General features: G+C 38.5%; 1 protein-coding gene across 1 annotated transcript in view; it reads left to right on the top strand.

The window, feature by feature from the left end:
* Positions 1–25,139, top strand: part of LOC132126786 (rho guanine nucleotide exchange factor 10-like protein) — a 105,187-nt gene that overhangs the window by 54,437 nt on the left and 25,611 nt on the right. The window contains exons 15-18 of the mRNA XM_059538284.1: positions 11,530–11,616; positions 15,525–15,736; positions 16,726–16,883; positions 19,708–19,850. Coding sequence (XP_059394267.1) covers positions 11,530–11,616; positions 15,525–15,736; positions 16,726–16,883; positions 19,708–19,850 — 600 coding nt within the window. The remainder of the gene's footprint in view (positions 1–11,529; positions 11,617–15,524; positions 15,737–16,725; positions 16,884–19,707; positions 19,851–25,139) is intronic.

The raw sequence follows: 25,139 nt of genomic DNA, 5'->3' as shown, positions 1-25,139 counted from the left end.
CAGGAATAATATATTTAACATATATATATATATATATATATATATATATATATATATATATATGTTAAATATATATGTTAATATATTTAATATATTTAAATCACTTAATCTGCATCATGGTATTCTCATGAACACGTTTTGAAGACTGATATGGAAGAGAAGAAATTGTTCAATAAAGTTATTTTTGTTTTCATTGTGCACAAAAAGTATTCTCGTAGCTTCATAAAATTAGGGCCTTGAATGTGGTAGTTGCGTTGCTGTCTATGTAAGGTCAGAAAAAGCTCTCGGATTTCATCAAAAATATCTTAATTAGTGTTCTGAAGATGAACGACGGTCTTAGAGATTTGGACTGACATGAGGCTGTGATGAAAGTATTTTCATTTTTGGGTAAACTAGCCCTTTAACCTTTTGTGTTCCATAGAAGTCATACAGTTAAAGAACTATATGAGAGTGAATAAAGGATGACAGACAGACCCGTTAATGTTTCCTATACTACCTTGAGACTAGTCTTGGGTCAGTTCATATGGTATCATCGCCAGAAGCTCCTTGACTGGCTGATGATAGATATGCAGTCATAACCGTCCAGGTAGGCTCTTGCGAGCAGCCCAGGGTTTTTCAATGCACCGCAGTATGCAGCAAACAGCCCACTAGAACAGTGACATATCTGTTATGGGCTCGCCTCAGGGTTGTGACCAGGATTTACCACATTATGCTATGTGAGTAGCCCATGGCAGCAAGGCTATCATAGCATCTGTGTGGAGATCTTGTTCTACGAAAGGCCAATTTGGTAATAAGCCCAGATGCCTTTCTGGCTTTATGCTATAGCCCATTTATTTTCCTCTCCAGTCATGAGAGCCATATTAGATTGTAATGATATCTCAGGTGAACTTGACATATCGCAAGGCCATCAGAAAAGGTGTAAATGGAGAACTTAGGGCTTATTAGAAGAGGAAAATGCCTTTTTACTCTGAGCATCAATAGTAAAATTATCTCTAATGAATGAGGGGTATTACAAAACAGACAAAAAGGCTCCTTTTATCTTGTTAAAGTGATAGTTAATCATGTATTTGTCTTTTATTTTGTGTCCATACAATGAGAGGACCAAATGTCCTTTTGGACCCCACTGCCTTTCATTGGTCACATTCTTTAAAGGGGCCATATGATGTGATTTCATGTTTTACAAGTGTTACACGCTCTCGGTGCATGAAGAAGATCTGTAAAGTTGCAAAGACTAAAGTCTCAAATCCAAAGAGATATTCTTTATAAAAGTTATGTCACGTTGTAGTCGTGGCCTAATGGTTAGAGAGTCGGACTCCCAATTGAAAGGTTGTGAGTTCGAGTCCTGGGCTGGCAGGAATTGTGGGTGGGGGGAGTGCATGTACAGTTCTCTCTCCACCTTCAATACCACGACTTAGGTGCCCTTGAGCAAGGCATCGAACCCCCAACTGCTCCCCGGGCGCCCACTGCTCCGGGTGTGTGCTCACAGTGTGTGTGTGTGTGTTCACTGCTCTGTGTGTGTGCACTTTGGATGGGTTAAATGCAGAGCACAAATTCTGAGTATGGGTCACCATACTTGGCTGAATGTCGCGTCACTCACTCACTCACTCACTAGGAAGATTTGCATAGCGCTGCCCAAATGTTCACGCAAAGAAAAAAGGTGTAACTTTTATTCCTGCTGTTGCCACAGGTGCTATGTCATGGAGAAGCTGTTTGTTTCATTGTGAAACTTTGTTTGAACTTTGTTGCGCTTCTGATTCTCAGTCTGTAAGTACATTTACATATGTAAAGTATTTGCCACTGATGATACAAACATGAGTTTTGAGTAGTGTAGAGCAGCACTTGTTGTTTGTCGTCTCTCCGATCACAAATCTAGACATGGTTTTATGTTTATGCAGTGCGATACTCAATGGGACACACGACACCACAGTATGGTAAAGGTCGTAACATTTCTGTCACACACTTGAGACATTCAGCCAATCAGAACACACTGGATAGATGGCCAATCAGCATATACCTTGCTTTTCAGAACAATGAGTTTTTTCAGAAATCGACACGTTTCAGAAAGGCAGGGCATAGAGGAACAACATTAATGTATATTATGTGGAAAATAACGTGTTTTTTGAAACTTCAATCAATCCGCACAAAACCCATAGCATTACCCTAAATACACAACATAATATTCTTTTTAGCAACATCATATGACTCCTTTAATGCCTGGAACACACTAAGCCGACGGTCGGCCGTCGGGCAGTTTTTGTGCGTCGACCGACTAAGTTTCCTCAGTGTGTTCCGCACTGTCGGCTGAAATTGGTCTTCGTCGGCTTTTCTTCTGCCAATTCGACATGTTGAATCGGCGTCGGGCCGTCTGTGAAAGAGGGAACTCTGATTGGCTGTTCAGCTTAGTGAACGAGTCAGTGGACGAGAATAATAGCAAAACAGTGAGCAAAAGTCAAAACGGTACATATAGAGGCTGTTCTAATGATATGTCATCTTACCTGATTGTTCCTTGGCGAATATTTCAATATTAACACGAGAGGAGTGGAATAAAGAAAGTGTTTAGCAGGGTTAATATTCAAAACAGTAAGCACGCGCTGCTTTGTTTACGGTTTGTATAACTTCAGCCGGCAGCATCAGTTTCCCTTTATGGATGACAAATATAGACGACTATACAGAACAGTTGTCTCATTTACACGCAGGCGCAGAACGTGCATTCTACCTAACAGTCGGCAGTAGTTCTCTGATGTGTTCAAGTGCAGCTTTTTACCCCAACGCGAGGCGACAACACAGTTGGCTTTCATCAGCGCTAGTTCGTCAGCGTCGGCTTGGTGTGTTACAGGCTTAAAAGGACAGGTTTGGAATAATATGACAAATTCTTCAGTTTTGAATAACTATACGTCTACCCTCTTCAGATACCAGTTGATGAGATGTTCTTTTCACTATATGTCAGATTTTCCTGTTTGGCAGCACAAAGGTTTGATGTGGCATCCATATTGCTGACTTTATCCAGCAGTAGAGGGCAGTGTGTATCTATTCTTCTTGAGCTGGAGGTGGCATTGCAGCACAGTCTGAGATCGAGGTCATCTGTAAGGGGCTGATCTGTAACTTTGACAGTTACGTGCTAATTATTGGAAATCATCAGTGCTCTTATAGAGCCTTTAAAACAAGCAGTCACTGTCTCATCCTCCACTCCATTTCCTCACGCCCCCTCTGTTTTTATGGAGAAAACCAAGGGAAAGGACTAATATAATCACAAAGAGCAAAGCTTAGCCGGCACAAATGTGCTAATTTAAACGTCAACACTTTCTCTTTCAGTGGAATATAGGAACGTTTTGAGAGCAATAGTTTAATGAGAGGAAACAAAACCGCCTCAATCTTGGAGTTAATCTGGTATTCGTATTTCTTTGAATTGCCTTTTCTCGGCTAATTGTGCTGTCAGTCTTCTTCAACCGATCACCCCACACGGGCCATTGCAAATTAAATAGCGGTCGCACATCAACATTAAAGCACTTTGCATGCTCACTGCAGTGTATACTTGGCCTCCGCGGGGAACCCGAAGCGACCTGGATCATTGTGTCTTCTGCTTAAATGTGGTTCATTAGCATTCCACCGCCATTAATGTGGATTCGTCTCCACCTTACCTGTCCCCCAAGGCTGATAAGGCAAAGTGCACTGGAATTGAAAGTGAAGCAGGAGATTTGGTTATCTAATGTTACTACTCCCTTGTCAGCACCTGATTAGTAGCCGTTTCTTGTAATTATTATGATTGTTCAGAGAATTTTAAGTAGTTTTTCTGGGGGCACAGCTGTGCAGGATAAAGGGGTGTTTAAAAGTGGAGCTTAAAGCCTGGGATACGTTCCTTGAGCCAGCATTGCAGCTTGGTGACAGTGCCTGCTGCTCAGTGCAGTAGGGATTTGAGGACCTTTTGTTCTGTGTTCCATGTCATCTGATCAAGGGGATTAAAGATACCCTCCCGTCACACCCCTCTGTGGTCCCTTGCAATGGCATCCTCCAATTAGATCCAGAGGGCTGGCGGAGATTGTGGTGGCTCACCACTTTTCCCCGTGCACATGTTCTGCTTGGTAGAGAGAGAAAGGCAGAAATAGATACGGAGACAGAGAGATTCAGAGACTTTATATTATCCAGACAACTCTTGGCTTCTACTTGTATTTTAAAACCCATTTTTTGCAGGACAGTCCATCTCTTTCATCTCAGCGACTCTGGGATTGTCACGCCGTGTAAGAGAAGCTGTGCCAAGAGGGATGAAGAGACGTGTCGGATTCTCATTGCATTAGCTGGATGCATCACAAAGTGCAGAGTGACTGAGCAGAACATAAGGAGGGAAATATCAATGCCCACATGAATATGAATGTTGTTTAGTGATGTCCTGCCAGTGTCAGATGGTACGGTGGTACACCGATATGCTAAATGATACACAATGCTATCCTGCCTAGCACTGATGTGAAATTTTCAGCAGTAGTCACCAGAACCAGAGTGTCTTGGTTAAAAGCACATGAGTTAAAAGACTAGTTCACCCATACAATTTATAAATTTGATGATTGATAACCATCATTTTACTGTGCTTATTTTACTCACCCTAACGTTGTTCCAGTCTAGAATAAATTTTTCTTAAGTACTTTGTAATGAAATATTCAGTTTGAAATATTTTGTTTGGAAACTAGGGCTGTCAAGCTCCGAAACAACCAGTAAGCACTATAAAGTCATATTGTCTTCTGAAGTCCTATGAAGCCATATGATGCTGTAGCAATTGTACAAACGGAATCTTAGGACAATATTCTTCCCCCACCGTGAGCTATTAACCACCACAAATGGATCACTGAGTCAATCATTGTGTTGAACAAAAGAACCAAATCCATCAAATTTGGGAACAAATCAATCAGACCAGTTTTGTGAACTTTATCAAGTAATTCATTGAAAAGACTTGATTCAACGGAGTCATTTTACATAGGACTTCAAATATATATATATATATATATATATATATATATATATATATATATATATATATATATATATATATATATATATATATTAGCTTGATTTCTCAACTTCTATTATATTAAAATAGTGGACAAATTATTATTTTTTAAAACAAAAAGATATCTCCTTTTCTGTCATTAATGAGGGGAAAATACAGGTTTGGCACAACATGAGAGAGAGAAAATGAAAACAGTATTTCCTTTCTGAGGTGAAGTGTTCTTTGCAATTTGCGTATGTTATATAATAGCTCAGACATATGTTTGACCACAGGCCATGATCCAGCACATGAATCTGACACCAGGTAACTGGAGGGCTAAAATTTAAGAGGTCCAACTGAAAACGTATACCTCTGCTCACATTACTCTAAATATTCTATGCAATATGCATAACATAGCAAAGCAGGTTGACACTTTGATCTTTGCTTATCTTGGTCCTCAAAATTTAAATGACTGGATTTCATCCAGCTCATGAATTCGTAATTCTTGCAGCTCATTTCAGCTTTGATCCTGTTGTCCATCTGTGTTAGAGTCACCAAGGGATATTGGATATTGCAAACAGGAGCATGTCATTGCTTATGAGGTAGCACAATTGTTTCAGAGGGAGGGACTTGGGTGATTTATATTAATTTAGTCACATTGAGGGCTAAAGTGCTACAATCTCTCTAGCACTTCAGATGCATACATGTGTCACCGGTCCTTTTCCCCACATGTATTGAATTCCTATAGGCTAATCCACTCCCGTTTCCCTCTTCCTAATCCAGAATGCTAAACGTACTCATGTCAGCCTTGCATTATGCAGCTTTTCTCTGGGTTCCCGGTATATGCAGCTCTTCTCCACTCCACAAGGATTAGTGAAAATACTATGATACAGCATGAGCCCTATACTAGCACTGATTTAGCCTGTGTTGAACAAATAAAAATGCAGTTTGTTTCTCAAGCTGCGATCAGGTTAGCATTGGCACTTTGTTATTGTGCTATCTTGGCTCTCCCTTCTTCTACCTTGAGGCTAAGAGTAAAGAATAAGTGGTAAAGAGGACGTTGAAGCCTGCCAATTATCAGTTACCAACAGAAGAGTCCTATTAGTGTTAGTCAGTGTGTGGGAGCCGCCTGAGATGCTGTTGTCAGGAGGTTTGAAGATTTCTTTTATTGGAGTGGAGTGTCGCTCTGCTGTAGTGACTCAGATTAGACTTTTCATTCGGTTGCTGCACTCTGTGTTAGCCAAGCTTTGTGGATTAAATGATAACCACAGTTTATTTAATGATAAAGTTGTAGAGCCCCAGCTCAGCTAAGTGTTGCAATATGTGTAGTGGAGTTATGGATGTACAGATATGTAGCCTACTGTTTATTGTGTTAGTGATACCAATGCTAATTTGTTGTACGTTTTTATGGCTTATAACCTGAATATACCAAAGTCCTTTAAGCAAGTCATGCCACTCTGCCGCCATCTTGGAAACGCCTCCGGGCAGCTATTTCAGACTAACAAGACCAGGCTCCTATCTAAATGAATGGGCATAGAGTCAGAACTGCACTTTCACTGGTCACAGGGACATAAAAACTGCATGTATAGAAACAGCAGTAAAATATGATAAAAATCGACTTTGCCCCAAAATAAGGTTTAAAATGCCTTTTTCCCCACAGGTTATACTTTTACTACGCATGCGCAAGGGTTCCTCAACTGTGCGCATACGTCAGTGGAACCAGACGATAGGCTTAAATGTTTCCCGGCTTGACTGTTAAAAGCAGATGATTGGCTTTCCAGCGAGAGGGGCGGGACATCTGCATCCAACCGCCATCTTTGCCATTACGGGTTTTCCTTATATAGTTGTATTGAGGATTGAGGAAGTGGCATGTCTCTTATAAATTGTCTCTGAGCACACCGAATAAACTGTCTATGGTAGAAATGCTGAAAAGGACATTTCGAAATGTTGATTTCTACCCAAGGAATTTAATAAAAATTAATTGGTGAATCTCCTTTTAGTGTTGCTTTAGTTTGTTCTAGAATATTCATATTTTTGTGAACTTACTGGTATAAGTAGTTATTGTGCTTGGTTGCAGCTATTTTTAATCATTTGATTAAAAAAAATGCCAGTATAAATGTATTACATGAAATTAACACTTTACAAGAAATTAACACTTTTGTTAAACAATGGTGCATTAAATTGATAAAAAGTTACAGTGAAGAATTTAGCAAAACCTTTTGAATTTTAAAATGCAGTTCTTAAAAAAAAGAAAAGAAAAAGAAAATCATCAAAGAATCTTGAAATTTGTTTCATGGTTTTCACAAAAATTTTAGGCAGCAGAACTGTTTACAGAAAATGGTTAAATAGAAAATTGTAGTAATATTTCCCAAAAGTACTGTATTTACAAATAAACAAAGCTTATTTGAGCAAGCAAATTACAAGCTTGAATTTGAGCTTTTATAATTGTATAATATTTCTATTGTTATTGTCGTTATATTTAGCAATTTCAAAGCTACATGTTTTATGTGTTCAGACATCCATTAGAAGAAAAATATTTAATTAACTATCTCTACAAATGGTTTATGAGTCATAAAGGTAGACCAAAACTTGCATAATTACTTATTAACTCTGGGAAGGGAGGGAGGATACATGTTCTTTTTGTGTAACGTTTATCACAATATTTCATTAAACAAAGCACAGGTAGAGTAGGGATTTATTTACTGTCACAGAAAATCACCTCAAAGCATACCACTCCATCTGTTTCGCTTTAAGGATTCTGTCCAAAACCTCTTCAAGCCTGATGACTCCTGATGATAATAATTGAGTTTATTACATATAAGCCCATTGAACAAGTCTTAAGAGTTGCTTTTTGGTTCAAAACTTTGAAAACTTCAATATAAGATACCTTTTAAAAATATTCTCAAGGGTGTCAAACTCAATTCTTGGAGCGCCCAGCCCTGCAGAGTTTAGATTCAACCCTAATAAAACACACCTGATCAAACTGATCAAGTCCTTCAGGCTTATATGAAAACAACATGGTATGTGTGTTCCAGGGTTGGAACAAAACTCCGCAGAGCTCTGTCCCTCCAGGAATTGAATTTGACACCCCTGGTCTAGATGTTGTGACACTGTCATTGTGCATTTGATTACGGGATTAAATGTGGACATATTGTAGGCAGGATAGACTATGCAAGGGAAGCTAATATGGGTTTCCTCCAGATGAGTTCATGGCCTATGGAAAAGATGCTCACCACCTGGAGCTGGCATACAGCCCATCACCTGGAAGGGTGGGGTGGATACCATGTAGAGCAGTGGGTCACTGGGGCCACCAGCTGTGTGGCCGCCCTCTTTCTTCATCAACAAATCTCTCTTTAATTAGCTCACCTAGTGCCCTTTCCCCAGACGAGCACCCAAACACAAGTCTTCCATCAAATCTCTCTATGAATGCTCTCCTTCTCCCTTTGGGATCTCCTGTGTTGCACCTGCATTTGAGCGAGAGGCTTAGTGGAATATGGCACCCTGATGCTAATTAAATGGCCTTTCAGGTTATTTAGTCATTTTGAGTTGAGATGCTGACTGTGAACCACAGATAAACGTAGACTGAGTTTGAATGCCCTTACCAAAAAGTAGTATACTTCAAGTTTATGTTAATAAGTATACTTTAAGTATACTTTACTTAGGAAGTATACAAATATTAGTGTTCTAGTAGTATCCTTGTAAGTGTACTGTTTCAATACTCATTGGGACTAAATTGGCCCACTTTCTAGTATTTCAAGTCAAGTCTGTTTTATTGTCAATTCTTCCACATGTACAGTACATACAGTAGAATATTAAATATAGATAAAAGAATATTATTACAATATTACAAAGTTTGCTAAGTATAACAGTAGCAAATGTTGAGTACACAACTAGTTTACCTCTATGTTTGTAGTTTGTACTGCAATTATACTAAAAGTATAGTCTCAGTAAACTATTAATTTAGTAGTTTTATACTGCAAGTATAGTCATACATTTTCTTTAAGTGAACTTTACATAATACTTTTAGGATACTACTATGTCCTTATTTAGGTTTTAATTTGTATATATTTTGTTATAAGAATATCTGAACATACAAAACATCCAAAGAAAGAACAGGGTATCTACTTGTAAACAAAAACATTTTATTCTAGCTTCATGCATTCTTTTTTTTTAACACTTTGTGGGTAAGTTTCATAAAAAAATAAAGAAATAAAATTTTGAACAAAAAACTGGAAAATTGGATTCAGAATGATAATGAAAATGAAAATGTAGATGGAGTCGATCAACACTCCAAAGCTTGACTATAATTATTACCTCTTCATCGGTCGACATTTTATTCCATAATGTTACAGTTTTGATGCTGTTTCATGTCAGATGATCGTGTTACATGTGTTAGTATCTGTTGTTTCTTTTTCTTCTTCACTTGTGTTTTTTTTTTTTTTGGAAATTCTGTACAGAAGATGTGTACAAGCACCCTCTACCATATAAAAAATGAAAACACTGATTCTAGGACCACAAGTATAGTTCAAATATATTTAGACCTTTTGTAAGTATAAGTCAAGTATGCTTAAATGTCATTTTAAGTATATTTCTGAGGAGTAGTGTAGCAGAGTGCAAAGTAATACAAACGTGAAATGGATTTCATCCTTGTTCTTCGTCAGTCTCTTTAACATGCTGAGCAAACTGAGGTTGATGTTGATGATAAATTATACCCATAATTTTGTATTATAAAATATTTTAAATTAAAGACTAGTAGTTAAATACTCTTAGCATCTTATGCATCTGATTTCACTCATACTGTATAATAAATGTATTAGCGTAGACCCAAAGGTATTAAAGTAACCCTTCACTCTGACAGGCTATTATGAGGTGCCACAGGTCACAAAGCACGTCTGGAATTCCATACACAAAAAGAAGCATTCAGGATAGGCCGGATTAAGTCAGTTTTCAGAAGCAGTATATTACCTCTGCAGTCGGACAGGAGTGTTGCGAGGTGCCATTAGAGAACCCAGAATAAATGTGTTGCTGAGGAATCATGTAGCATAGGGACTGCGTCTGAAGCAGATATTCAGCCAAATGCACTTGCTATTCATTGGAGAATGGACAAAGACAAAGCAATCTCCACCTGTGAAGATTGCCTGTGCTCCTCACTGAGCAACAGTGTTCTCAAGTGACTCCCTTTCTGCCACCAGCCGAGCTCTGCTGCCCGCAGGCTTCCATATGTGCTCCTGCCATGACTGATATTTAATTACAAATTATACTTTTTTTGTCACCGCAGATGGATGAATGATTTAAAAATGGGATAAATGGTAGATATGCAAGAGGAAAGAAAACTCTGCGTGTTAATGGAAAAAGAAGGGAGTGGTTTGGAGAAGGGAGAGCCAGAGCTCTCGGCTGATTGAAATTGTAATTTTACCAACATTATTTTGGACCTGTTTATGTTTGCACTTTGAAAAAGTGGGGGAAATGGGAAATGGCTGCTGGAAATAGCTATCGGTTGATGCCTAGTTTCCACTGGGGGCAACATGAAAGATATTCAATTCTCATAGATACCAAACTCTCATATCTTTCCCTAATTAAATTAGATGTGCTTTCTGCCATATCTCCCAGCCTTCTTTCTCACATTAAATATAAACATTCCCAAACAGCGGCTGTTTGTGGTCTGTTAATATGGCGTGATATCACGCGACATTATGGTCGCCATAAATATGCCACCCACCACTTGAAGTGAGCCACATTGCTACATTGTAATCAGAGAAATATATCTGCTAAACATCCTTGAAATAAGTTTAAAATGTAATTTTTTTCAAAGATTTAATTTATGCCCTAGTAAAAAAGTAATACATTTAAAAAAAGTACACTGTAGTTAAAATCTACTAACATACTTACTGACATATTGCATCGAGACTTACTGATATAAAAAGTATAATTAAACTTTGTTTGGAGTACTACTTGTGCATAATGCACATTTCATAATATTAAGCCTAAAATGTGCTTTAATGTCACTATTGATGAGGATTGTATGATCTTTGAATAATATCAGTCTTTAATGCAAGATATTTAAAGTGTACCTGAAGTATACTCGCAATAGTTCCACTTTAGCACAATCAAATATACTTCAGTATATCTTGTAGCTGGACTTCAGCTCTACCTTCGCACAATTACATTGCATTAAGCACAAAATTAGTTGTTCCAATTTAGCAGACTTTAGTATATCAAAAGTACAATTGCGGGGTATTTTTTATTAAGTAAATACATTTGTCAATGTATTTATAGTATACTTGGCACAAAATAAATGTATTTCAAATACATTTTAGTATATTTTATTTTTCACTATTTACACATCCAAAGCGACTTACACTGCATTCAAGCTAAACAACTTTCCTGAGAGTCGAAATCTATGACAATGGATTTATTTGAACCGTGTTTTATTTTGAATTGTTTTAAAATGCTGACTCTGATTAATTTTTATGTTTCATAATTGCATTGAATTAACATGTTCTCAGGTCTAGTCATTAGGTAAGATTTTCTTTTTTTTCTTCTTTTTTTCATAGCTGGAGGCTGCACTTCACAATCCTGTTCATTGTGCTTTACTTGGTTTCTCAGCGGCGAGTACTTCACTTCCTCAAGGCTACCTCTGGGTAAGTAGAAACAGAAGCACATAAAATATACATTTTTCCCTTTTCATGTCCCTTTTATGCAAAACAGATCTTAATTATGACTGTTGTTTAAAACTGGCAAGCATTAATTTACCATTAAGTTATGGTGGACGTAACCTGTATTCTGCAAAGACCTTTTCTATGCAAAATAACACTGGTTTTCATAACAACCCCTGTGAAATCACCTTTAAAAGTTTCACACAGTAGTCTCATTCTCCTCCCTCCTCTGGTGCAGTGGGCAATTTATCACATAATCCCCCAAAGCAGGGGGATAAATCCAATTCGAGCCTTGGTTGGACACAAAAGGACGCCCTTGCCTGTGTCTTTCAGTTAATTGTTTTTGTGGGTATTCTAAAGAGCACTGAGGGTGGACTTGGGTGGATTTAAAAAAATACAAGGAGACAATCAGTAGGAAATTATATTTGGCCGGATTAGGACGTCATTCTGGTGCCAAAAGTCCTTAGCATTGCAGATCCAAAATATAATTTTCTCGACGTCTGATCCTAAATCAAAATCTCACTCTGCAGCTTAAATCGTAGGGTTCACTTTTTAAATATTATCTCAGTGCATCTATTTAGTCTCAGTGGGGCTACCGGTGTTTCTTGTTAAATGTGTTAAAATGTGTTATTATGCAGCATTCATAAACATATTTTGTGTGCTTCATAGCTGCGTTTTGCATTTCTGCCTCCTTTTCAGATGTATAAATGCACATAGGCTTGGTCTGCTGCATCCTATAAGATGAAATGCAGTCAAACAGGCATGGTAGTGGTTTTGGGGAAGAAATATTAATTTGTATTTAACTAAAACTGAAAAATACACTCAGATGTTTATTTAAGGCATTTATTACCAAGTAAACTAGTATTACTGCTTCACTGTTGTTGAGTTGTGGCTGTGAAATAATCATTATCTATTAGTGTCTGAGGGACTGTGGGAAAATTGTTGATTGATCTAATTCATATTTCCATAGTTTTACAGTCTCCAGATAGGTCTATTATTGTGTTTGCAGCTATTTCAGATGAACCTAAGTCGAAGACTGTTAAATGTATCATATTATGACCATGATAAGCTGCGTTGTGGACCTGACTTTACACTGCTAGCCAAAAGTATATCTGTGCAAACCTATATAGCAGGTTAAAAGAAATCCTTAAAGCAATCAACACATCTTCCACTTATAGCAGGTGACATTTTCTCAGTGAATTTGACTGGACTGAGAGATGTGAGAAGAGGGGAAATGAATCAGCCGTTTGCTACTTCCTAACTTATAAGTCAGTGATAGCACATCATCATATCACAACAGGCAGTTTTCACTGCTAGCATTCCTAATGAGCAGTGACAATAATCAGATCACTCTAAGATGGGCTGCTGGGATTTTTCTCATGGCTCAGATCAAAATAATGACATCGTTTCTAATCGGTCCAAGACAGTAAGCTAGCCAGTCATCCACCAAATTCACTCTTCCTTAGCCTCTTCACTTCTAAGACTGAGACTTATTTATTGATTTGTGTGTGTGTGTGTGTTCACAGTGTTCTTCCTGGGATTTTAGTTATTTAGTCGGTTAGTGGTAATAAATATAAGTAGTTGCTTTTTTATTGTTTGCCAGTGCCATGTTTTTGGGTAAAATGTTGTTTACAGACGCCTTAGGGAGTATTTCAAAAACAGTTTGGAAATTATGTATGCCTTTTGGTGCTGCTAGTAGCAGAAGTAGTCCTTTTTTTGGAATGTTATTCAAATTTTCCACAGGATGTTTTATTGGATTTGGAATTGGGCTGAAAAGAAATTGAAATTTTAGGAACTGAAACTGTAGAATTTATTTTAAATTGCTAAAAAAACTTGCAAAGTAAGAGCAACAAAATAAAACAAACTTTAAACAAAATAAGAAAAGATAGTTTTTCTGTTTAAAGTCTTTGTCTTTTAGCCTGAATATAGATTTTAATCTATTTAAATTGTAATTCATTTAGTTCTATTTATATGACACATCAAGAATTGGATTGTAATTTAAAATTAAATTCTGAATGGTGCATACAGCATCATTTTCAGAATTTTCTGTTCTCTAACTATAAATCCAAACAATCTAAAACATTGGGTAAAGGCTGTAAAAGGCAAATGTTTGAATATGTCCAGTACATACAAATAGACAGATGAAGTCTTTCTCCCCAGATTACCTTTGCTCCCTTTAGGCTCTTAGTCAATTTCAGCCTAATTAATGCTCTGTTGTCCAGAGATTTGGCTCTAAGGCTGGTTTTCATGGCTTTCCAGCCAAAAAAAACAGAGATGTGTCCAGGGCACGATTCCAGATATCCACTCCTCCAAACAAGTACTGATGAGTTTGTCAGGGAACTATAATTCCACCTAGTCTGTGGAGGAATTGAATCGAAAAAGGAGGGGTGGATCATCATCAAGTTTGCGAACATGGATTTAAGCCTATGTGAGAAAGCGGGAAAACAAGGGCCCGCTGGAGGTTGCGACTGAGTAGGAAAAACGCAGAGAGATTCAGTTATTTTCCTAGCTTCTTGCCCGAAGATAAGACCTCCTTATCTCCCACTGCGCTTCCGCAACAGGCCGTTATTTGCTCTGCCTTGCTCTTCCCAGCCCATGAGACCTTGGCCATCCAGATTGTATGCTGCGATACAAATCAGACAAATGATTGCATGCAAATTAGAGAGGAACTGTAAGGCTAAAGACTATATTTAGCCCTGCCATTTTGCTCACATAACATAGCTCTAAATGAGAATTATCTCTGCTCTCCGACAGCATCCCTCCCATTTTGCTGTTGTTTTCCCATTCTTTGGTTGAGATTACACTCCACTCGGCCAGCCCCAGTCGCTCAGTGTCCTGAGGTAATTATAAATGATGGCCCCTAAACAAGGGCCACTTATAATAAGGCCAGCAGACTCTCTGTTATACTCTTTCCCTTTATCTCCCTCCTTTTTTGTATGGATTTAGTAATTGGAGCAGTTTAGTGCCGCACAAGGAGAGATGAGCCAATTTGTGTGGTGGGCATGATGGGATGCTGATCAGTTCGTTTAATTTCTAATAGCGAGCGGGTTGCTTTCATTGCATTATGCATGAACGAGTAACCATGAGAGAGAGCAGGATGCGAAGACAAACACTATTTTTCATGAACTGGGGGATTATTAATTTATGATGCAATGCAATCCAAATCTGTTACAAGAGTCTGCATTTTAAAGCAACTCACTAGGAAAATGAATGGATGCAGAACCTAGATCAATTGTTGAGGAAAGGCACCAGAGGATGGATTTATGAGCAGCACTGTGCTAAAGTCTTATTCTGTCAACTACATGTAATTTCACCAAGGATCGAGTTTGTCATCTCAGTCTCTGTTTTAAGAAGGCGATCAATCATTAACCCAAAGGAAACCCTCCATTGTCAAACAGCTCAGCAACATTCAAAAGACATCTCTCCACCCCACCTTTTTCTTCTGCTTCAGCGATGAAAAGATCCCTGGAGCTTCACAGAAAGATGTTTGAAGTTATCAAGCTGATGCTGGGAATGCATTAGGGGTGATAGAGTATGAATTTTAGAGACTTTATCAAGCGAAAGTCTATGGATTAGATTTTTACGAGATGTATGATTTTAACTTTGCATGTACTGTGGAATTGAAATTGACAGGAATAAAATAACAGGGCTGGGAAACATTAAGGTACACAGGAAGTGAAAGAGTTTTCTGTCTTTTGAAATTTCCTTTGCATGGTTCTCTGTACTGGAAGTTAAAGCACAAAACCGAGGGAGTGGTTGAAAGTGGCAGAAAAACAGAAAGCCCTTACCTTCCTCTATTATTTTCTTTCCCTACATGTACAGTCATGGATGTGTGAGAGTGGTTTTGGTTGGATGACTACCTATAATAGCGTGTCCTTGTTCTGTTTTTGCAGGTAGCCGGTGGAGGTGATTCCACTCAAAGCCAGGTGGACATCTTCTCCTTGAACAGACCCACACCTCGGCCTGTAAAATCCCTCCAGATGGGAGCTCGAGTGAGGTGTTTGGAGTATGTGCCTGAGTCCAAATCTTCAGAGGACGCCAAAACCAGCCCTCACAACTCCACTGGAGTTGGAAGTACTATCTGTGTGGGACTTGATGATGGCAGGTAATATGTACACGAAAAAAAAAAGAAAACAAAAAGGGTAATATATACACTGAAAAAAGCAGCTGTTACTCTGAAATTGCTAGTAGATTTCACAATTAGTAACACATTGAATTATAATATATATATATATATATATATATATATATATATTTTTTTTTTACAGTGTAGACTGTTTTATTTAAAAATAAGTATTTTTTTCCTCATTTAAAAATATTGAAGTACCTGTTAAATATCTAAAGGCACCTGCAGAGCCAAATTAAGGTTTGTCTAAGGAAACTAGATTCACCCAAGCCTTTGGTTCTATGTAAATGAAGTGCCTCATCAATTCTTCCTTTATTTTCCTGTCAGCTCACTTGGCCATGAGAACCAGGCGGTAGCCAAGACTAATAGCCTAATAGCTGTTTGTTTTGAGCACATGTCTAGCAATAGGGAAAACAAGAAAGGTAAAAGCCTTTTAATCAGATTTAAGGTGCCATTACAGACACTGCAATGCACACAGGGACACGAAACAGGTGACGACTATCCTCGTAAGTTTTAGCAACTCCAAAGTCATTTAATGGAAAAACTATTTAAATTTCAATATGAAAAGGATAAAATATATTCGGCTTCATTAATTACCTAACTTGTTACATGTGTAATCACATTTATGCTGTCTGTGTAGATGCACCTTTTTACGGTATGCATGCATCTTTGTAGTATTAGAACAGGAAAAGTTTACCACTTCATTAAAATCACTGTGATTTTCTGAATAAGTTAAATAATTTATGAAGGTTGAGAAGAACAATAGGTATTCTGAGATATTCTTTATGCAAACGAAGGGCACTGATTAGCCACAGAGAACAATGTTTTCTCCTTTTAAAAAATAATTTCACAATATCAAGGCAAATTAACTGTGGAAATAAGGCATTAGCTTTCCTTTCTTCATTTTAAAATTATACTTCTTCCTGCATAGATGTCTTTATATCTCCTTCAATGTTTATCTCCCAAAGCATTCTGGTCTATGGAAGTATGGACACAGCTGCCCAATGTCTTGTGACTCTCCGTAACCCCGAGGGCTGTCCAGTTCTTTGTCTCAAACAATCCGGGAACTTCCTGTTCGCTGGCTTGCGGGATGGAACGCTAATGGTGTATGAGAGACATCACGGAGGTAAGAGTCACATAGTGCTCTTCAAGTACAGCTGAGAAGCTCATACTTCTAAGTTAGTTTCCAGCTGTCATGCAAGTTGTTTTCTGTTTCCATGGCCCTTCTAATATTTCAGTTCAGATATCATAGTCTTGGTCTTTTATGTGAACGAAACTTGTGATATTTCAGCATGTCATTCAAGGTTTCATAGTTTGCACAAGGCTGTAGTGGTTTCTCTTTGGCTTTTATGCATTATGACAAACAAAGCTTATTTATTCTACATACATTGTTGCCATTTGTTTTGGATTGTGGATAATCACTTTGGATTTATACGTCTATGTTATTTCTATCCTATTAGGCTTGTTTTTTCTCTTTATCACATTAGCACAGAAATGGACAGTTACATTCAGTATGTTTTCTCTTTCCCTTTTCTCGCTAATGGGATTAAACACTAAATGGGTGGGATAATTAAGAAGGGTAATTATTAGTATGTCCCCAAATGAAAGGGACTCAATAGAGTGAAAGGGTAATCAAATCAAATTAATAGTGCAAATGAATCTGATTGTCCCTGTGTTCAATTTGCTCTTTCATCAACCTTCCATTCAAACATTCAGGGATGTTATTTCAGTCCCTTCTCTGTTAGATGAATGCCTCAGTGAGTATGTGAAAGATATTAGTTCTGTCATGTATTCTGAATGCATTCAGAGATGAGACAGGAGTGATAAGATTGTTCTGGGTATGTATTAGTTAGATGGAAAGGCAGCAGATTCGGGATTACCTTGAAAGCAATTTATGATTTCACAAGTCTGTCCTCTGCCCACGCCTGCGCCTTATTCATTTGCAGTGCATAAGTGTGGGCTAATGACAATATAAGACGGGTGTGCATGCAGAACTCTTGTTTTCTGAGACATGATAGATAGCAAGGGACTGCGCTGTGTGTGTAAGTGTTTGTTGGGGGTGGTGCAAGGCGGACAACCCTTGCACAATGGGTTTATCACAATGCACTACTTACCTGGCTGTCAACAAGGAATTGCCTCCAGTGAAGAGGAAAGTAAGATTAATTATACTGATGTGCAATGTGGCGATTGAATATAACTTTTCATATTACAACCAGATATATTCCCTGGGATGTACAGGCTGGATTTTTTAAAATGTATTTTTTCTTTTTTTTAAATAAAATACGTTCCCCTCAAAACATTGGGGTCTCACATGATATTAATTAGAAAACGTTTTGAAACGTATGAGCAAGCCGAAATTGCTTAGGGGTGAATTTGGAGTTTTTCTTCCCTTTTTTCCTAGCTACATTAAGAGGGCAGGATCATTTTGATGTGTTTAATCAACAGTTTGCAGAATTTATAAGTATAATAACGAGGTGTCTGAATTTCCAAAGAAAATACGTAAATATATTACACCCAGAAGCAATGAGCACCCATTTGAAAGAGACTGCATCTCTCCTCCTTCCACTTTATTACTTTTGGAGCAATAAAGTAAAGACTGCATCTGCAGATGCTTTGAGTGTCCAGATAAGTCCCCTCTGCCCCAAAGGTTCTCGCTAGGATTTGCAAGAGGGAAATCTGAGGCGGCCCTCGTTTAAGTATGAGGGGGAACAAAGCGGCTGAGGGGATGTTTTCAAAGCATATGTACGAAAACAAGTGGGAAGACTGACATTTTGAATATGCCATGCAATTAACCTGAGGAAGTTGGAAGTCATTGTAAAGCTATTCTGCTTTCAAAGGCAGAAATAAACAACACGAAATGTTAATTAAAATTGCTCGCTGTGGTTCCCCCTCTAATTTTGCTTCATTAACACACTGTGATGGGGGGCAAAAAGATGTAGAAAAAAGCTTATGTAATGCATCACATATGTTGGCTACAGTGCAAACCCTGTGATTAAAACTCGAGGAAAAAGTCTGGCGTGTTCTGAGCACACTGGAGAGAAATGTATAAATTGGATTACACAATACGGGTGCAGTTATTAACATGGCACTGTTAGCGCATTAGCATATAGAAAGCGCTAGTTTTATTGGAGGAGATATGCAGTCCTCAACATGCTTTGCCGTGCTTGCTCAAGCCGTATGTTTTTAAGATGTAGTCATAAATTATACAGTTCCACCACCAGTTATACATATTTGTCTTGCAAACACAAGGATTTACTCTTGAGTATTAATGAAACCAATTCATTTTAAATGACTTGCTCAGGGCAAAGCAGTGGAATTAGCATGCAGCACATTTTTGTAGCTATGCTATTTGAAGCATTCATTTATAAGGGAAATAACATATGAATTTACCATCTTTGGCCATATTTGAAATGTTCCACCAGATAGGATTAGTGATTTGCCTTCAAGCATGGAATGTCACAAGCCTAATTGTATTCTCTACTCATGTACTTTTACCTTGTTTTTCTGTTTTCTTTGTCATAAAACTCAGAATAAGCAAAGTTATATATTTTGGGCTATTTTCTGGAATTACATTTTTAAAGCTCATTACAATCAAAACATCAAAACAAAAGGATTTCCTTTCCTTTCCTTTCCTTTCCTTTCCTTTCCTAAATCTGGCACACAGGCAAAACAATCTAAGAACCATTTGTGAATTAATTATTGCTTTTTACAAATTAGAATTGGTTATTTTAGTAGCCTGAAAAACAAAACTGTTATTCAAACTGGGAATAAATTATAAGTTATAAGTACATCTGTAAATGTAATGCAGTAGTTGACGTTATTTTTTTTACACATTTAACTTTAATCACAAAATATTTTTTTACTGTCTTCTCCTGAATTTTTGGGCCTTTAGCATGCCCATAGTTGAAATTCAAGAATCTTTGAACTTACTGTCTCTTTTTGACTTGTAGGGGAGCTGTGGAACCAGGACTCCTGTAGGAAAGTAACAGTTGGTTCAGATCCCATCAGGACGCTACTTGCCTTGGAGGACTCGGTCTGGGCCAGCTGTGCTAACAGAGTAACTGTAGTTGATGGCTCCAGTTTGTCCACTCAGGTAAACTCTTCATTTCAAAGCTCTACTATGTTGATATTCTTTCACACCAAACTACAGCAAATGGAAGAGCACAGACTATGTTTCACAGGCACTTGGCCAACACTGACTGACAAATTAGCTTATGTGTGAAGATCAATAATCCTACAGAGGAGCCGCAATCCATATGGCCAGGGTGTCTCCTCCGGGGTCTATTTTTTTCCACTCTTTCTTTTAAACCACACAAGATGAGTAAATAGTTCTGAGATACTCATAATCTTCTCTGGCTGTCTCAAATATGGAGGAGCCGTACGCCGGGGATCTACCCCATGGGCCTCCATAACCCTGAGCCTTTAGAGCCTTCCTTTAGTTCTGCCTTCTTGGGTTTTATCTCTGGAATCAAACATCTCTTTTATCCTTTGAGATTTCTCTGGATGCGCCCATCAGAGAGGAGATTTGAGCTAGTGGTAGGTGAGTGGGCCCCTGCTGCTTTTCGGTGATCCTCCTCGGTTCAGGCCAGTGCTCGGTTTTGTTCGACTGATTACATTGTATCCCTTTCCCTGTGGAGCCATGCAGGCCCAGCAGCTGGAGGGGTAAGCATCTCCTCTACAGCTGTAAATCTGCCTCCTTGGGACTTGTGGCAAAGTGGCGTACAATGATGTGTGTCGGTGGGATAAGCAACAGAGCCTGTGTGAATTTGTCTCTCTCATCACCTTTGTTTAAAATAAAGCAGCGTGCCACCTTGTTTCCCTGACCTGAAACGATTTAGGCCACTGGATTGCTATTGATGTAGAATGCCAAAAGCATTTCAAAAATTGTACTAAGGAGAAAAAAAAACTGGTGGTTGGGAAAACCCTGCACAATTTTAAGGGACTGCAACCAACTTGATTTTCAAATTTGGCTCATTATTATGTAGGCCCTCTTTACACCTGGTAGTAAAGGCTGTGAAACACCAAGCTGACATTTAAGAACTAGCTATGAGGTGTGTGTAAAAAGTTGCACTTTAACACACCGCAAATACTACATCCATTGACCAACTAGCATGTACATTCTGAGGAAACAACTGTGTGTATCAGCAGGTGGCAGCAGTGTATATTCATTATTCAAAAAGGGAAAACGAATCTAGGACTCACAGCCAACTGGATCCAACTAGTGCAGACAGTGCAGGACATACTGCAAAAAGTTGACAGGTGCTCAAAGACGGCCCAAGGTTGGCCACCCGCTGGCTTGCCATGTAACGGCCTTAAGATGCATCAATCAACAATCTTGACTTAACACGAGCATTATGGGATGTGTTTTGAGAAAGCACACACACAGTTAACATTTTGGACAGTCTGTACTCCTGTATTTAGCTCTGTCCACCTAATGGCACCTTTCCACTGTTTGATATGACTCGGCTCGGTATGGCTCAGTACGGCACAGTTCGATTCAGCTCTGTTTGTGTTTCCACTGCAGTTTAGTGGGCGGGATTTAATTACATGTCATTGTAGTTTTGCTGCCTCTACTTCCGCGAATCGTGAAAAACCTTTTCATTTCGCGTTGCCCCATCAAGATCTCAATGGATCTGCTCCTCTGCTATCAACGAGAGGAACGTCTGTACTTCATCAACAGACAACGAAACATCCATTTTTTGGTTGTTAAAAAAGTTGTGCTTGTTCAAAACAGTTGCGTTTGATCCTTCGCTGGCTGTGCTGATTTAAATATCGAGTATTGCGTTCAGTCAGGCCACGTTAGTCATGCTTGCATCAGCTGACAGTCAGCTGTTCTTGACGTGTACCAATCCAGTCTTGACACCTATCACCTGTGGTCTATTTAAATTCCCATTCTTCAGTGTCTCTTCCATCGCATCGCTGCTTGCAATTAACTCCCTCCTCCAACCCCAACTCCACCAATTGAACCTGTAATCCGATCTAACTTTGTTCTTTCTTTACAGTCTCTTCATTGGAAGCAGTCTCTATCACATTTTGTTTACAACTCATGAAATTGTAATTATGTATGTTTATAATGGTTATGTTCTGTACCGCAACGCAACGGGGTTTGTCTTGCTGCTCTCCCCGCTCTGTCTAAGCATGACTGCATGGACAGGCGTTTGGAGTGTTGCCCAGAACATAACCATACTGCCAACCCTAACTGTATGCAATTATAATTGTCATAAATATACTTGACGGAAGTGGTCCTGATTGAACTAACGGTTCTGTTTAGGGATGGGCGAATCGATCATGAAGTATCGATATATCGATACTGATGGGAGCATCGAAAGTTTTTATTTACCAGTGATTTTGTTTAAACCAAAATTATTCCTACATTATGCTTTAAATTGGACGAATAACCTATGTTAACAAATAATTGTGTGAAAGGGATTTTCCTGTTCACCTGAACACACCAAATGTTACAAGGTAGAATCAATCAATTACAGAGAGTGTTCACTGACTTCTGACAGTGCATTTTAATAGAGCTGCGTTTCCCAAGAGTAGCCTATAATAAGAAAGCATTTGTTTTTGGAAAAGGCAGCCCAGAACAATGTAGAAAAAAACATAGGCTATATGTTTGAGTTATTTCACAATAAACCTATTGAAATTGTACCCTAGTTTGTGCAGTACATTTATTTAAATTTGAATGTTAAAAGTTCATATTGCTCATGTTCTATTCTCTATTGTTAATATAAATCATACACTCTCCGAATAAAAAGAATAGCATTTTATGCATGCAACAGTCTATTACTGGCAGTCCCTTATGACAATGAACCATGGTGTAAGGGAAACAGGTCAATTAAGCTCAAAGGGAATCATTTAAGATTTTAAAGGGAATTTGAACAGAATCACTGTTTCACGGCTGATCACTGAGACGCCCTGCGATTCACTGAACGAGCCGTTTAACATCAAATCTGCACTGGATATTAATATCCAAAGTATAGTGAAAAAACTATCAATTAGCACAGTAACAAGATCGGCAGTTTAAGGCATTAACTTGTAAGCACAAAACACAAGATATTTCTCTTTTCAATATGAATAAGGCTTTATTAGATAAATCTAAGACATATAAACTAATCTAACACATAAACGCACGCATGCACACATTCACACAAGTTTCAGGAAGATCGAAAGTTAGGGAAAGATGAGTTTAAGAGAATGGAAATGTGGAATCCCAAGTTTACAGCAATACGTTAAATTGCATAGACATGAACAACCATCAATCACTTAATTAACCCTCGCATTGAGTTCCTCAATGAGGTTAAAATTATATTAGATACACCAGTACAAATGTATGAAGGTACATTGCCTGAGTAAAGGTGTCCCTTTGTTGTCGCTTATTGGCTGGAAGTACAGTAGTCGTTGAAGTGACGTCTTGGGAAGCCAGTGGTTGGGCGTTGGCTGAAGATGCAGAGTTGTGTGTAGCTGGTTGAAGTTGAACTCGACGTTACAAAACTTAACTCAGAACACGAAAATCTCAAACGGAAAAGAAAAGAAATAAAGTTTGGCAAGATTAGGTGGTGTTTCTTCTCATCGTGGCTAAGTAGCAGCAGGCGTGCAGGCTGAAGCACGCTGGAACCGCGCTCAAAGAACAGTGATGACAAACAGCATGGCTAAAAGCTAAAACTAAGAAACAAAGCTAAAAGCAGGCATGCCTGATAGCAAAAGCATAGCTAAAGACTAAGAGCAGACATGACTAATAGCAGAAGCATAGCTAACAACTAAAAGCATACATGACTAATAGCAGCGCAAAGCTAGAAGCTAAAAGCTGGATTTTATGGTGTCCTGAGTATTTAAACTGGCCTGTTGGCCACACCTCAAATGTTATCTTGACCAATCAGATATTGTCTTGGCTCGGGGGTATCATAAATCATATGTTGTCTTACCAAGCATGTGGTGCGAATTTTCCCGCTCTTGCAGGGTCTAATTTTGGACATGATTCCTATAACAAGAATATGATACATTTGACAAATAACTGATGGTCAGGACTATTTCAAGCAAGCAGATTCGATTACATAGATACTAGACATGAATATGTATCCTTAAGCTATCCCATAGTTATTAAAAGACATACACAATAAGTGATTATAACATGATAGTCAAATGTGTGGGTTACACATAAATGAATATGGAGTGAAGCGATGGACTGATATTCATTAAGAAGTCATTTTGGAGTTCATTTTGGTCCATATATATGTACAAAAGACAGTTTCTTTGTCATTCTCTTGACAAAGATTTTTGTGGAGACCAGAGGTTCAAAGGCCCCCCCCCCCCTTAGGAATTTCAGTCTGGTTCTGCTGGGTGGGGGAAGTGCTTAAGGATATGGTGTATAACTCTCATGGGTTTACATGTGATGTCCAGCGTTGCATTTCAATTAATTTCGCCAAATTTGACAATCTCTTGTCAATAATTGTTCTAGTGGTGTTAATGTTGAAAGCTGTTCTGTGGAAGAGTTGGTTGGTTATCTTGCTTGGGACTTGTGGCACAGAATGTTTTATGACTTCCTGTTGCCTTACTGAGGAATTCGGCTCATGTTTCAGCCACAGCCCTGATCGACTCTTTAATTTGTCTGGTTCGAGTCATTTCTGCTACAATGGTAAAGTGAACATAGTTTAACTAAAGTATTTGTAGATTTCCCTGGTTACCACTACAGTAAACATATTTTATCCATGTGTAAACAAAAATATAACCTAATAAGTTGCAACTAAGGCAGTTGAAAACAGTTGATAGTGCTGCTTTGTTTTTATGTAAACCATAATACATTTTCCAGAATTCTTTAATGAATAGAAAGTTCAAAAGAACAGCATTTGAAATAGAAGTCTTTTGTAACCACGTAACATACACATTCACAACAGTATTACAGATGGAAAGAACCAGTTGATAGAAGTATTCTTCTGGTGTCTTGTCTCTAAAGAAATAGTCCAAGAAAAATAAAATGAAACCAATGAGAGAGCGAGAGCAAAGGCAAGCACTGCCGACAAGTCAATTAAAAGTGAAAACACATCAAAGGCAGTTTCAGTCGTCTCCCTTGCTCTCAAACTAAAGAAGGTCCCTTTGGCAAGGGCATGCAAACAGGTGGTAATCCCTGTCCGCTAGTGTGTAGAGGAGAAAACAGTCTCTCGCACCCACCTCAACCCCTCCAACTAATCTGCCTCAACCCCAGACTGGAGAACTAGCTGTTTGTAAGGTTTCTCAGGGCTCCTCGGCAGCACCAAAGACCTCAGGGGGCTGTGTGTAAACCCTTGATAAGGAGTGCAGCTCCCTCATGCCTCATTAGAGGATCAGGCATAAAATGGCTCCTCTTTCCCTGTGGACATTTAAAAAGGTGTTTGGGAGGGGGTGT

The sequence above is a fragment of the Carassius carassius genome, chromosome 44, assembly GCF_963082965.1.
Source record: "Carassius carassius chromosome 44, fCarCar2.1, whole genome shotgun sequence".
Classification (NCBI taxonomy): Eukaryota; Metazoa; Chordata; class Actinopteri; order Cypriniformes; family Cyprinidae; genus Carassius; species Carassius carassius.
The sequence above is the reverse complement of the archived record's forward strand: the minus strand, read 5'-3'. Positions and strand labels throughout refer to the sequence as shown.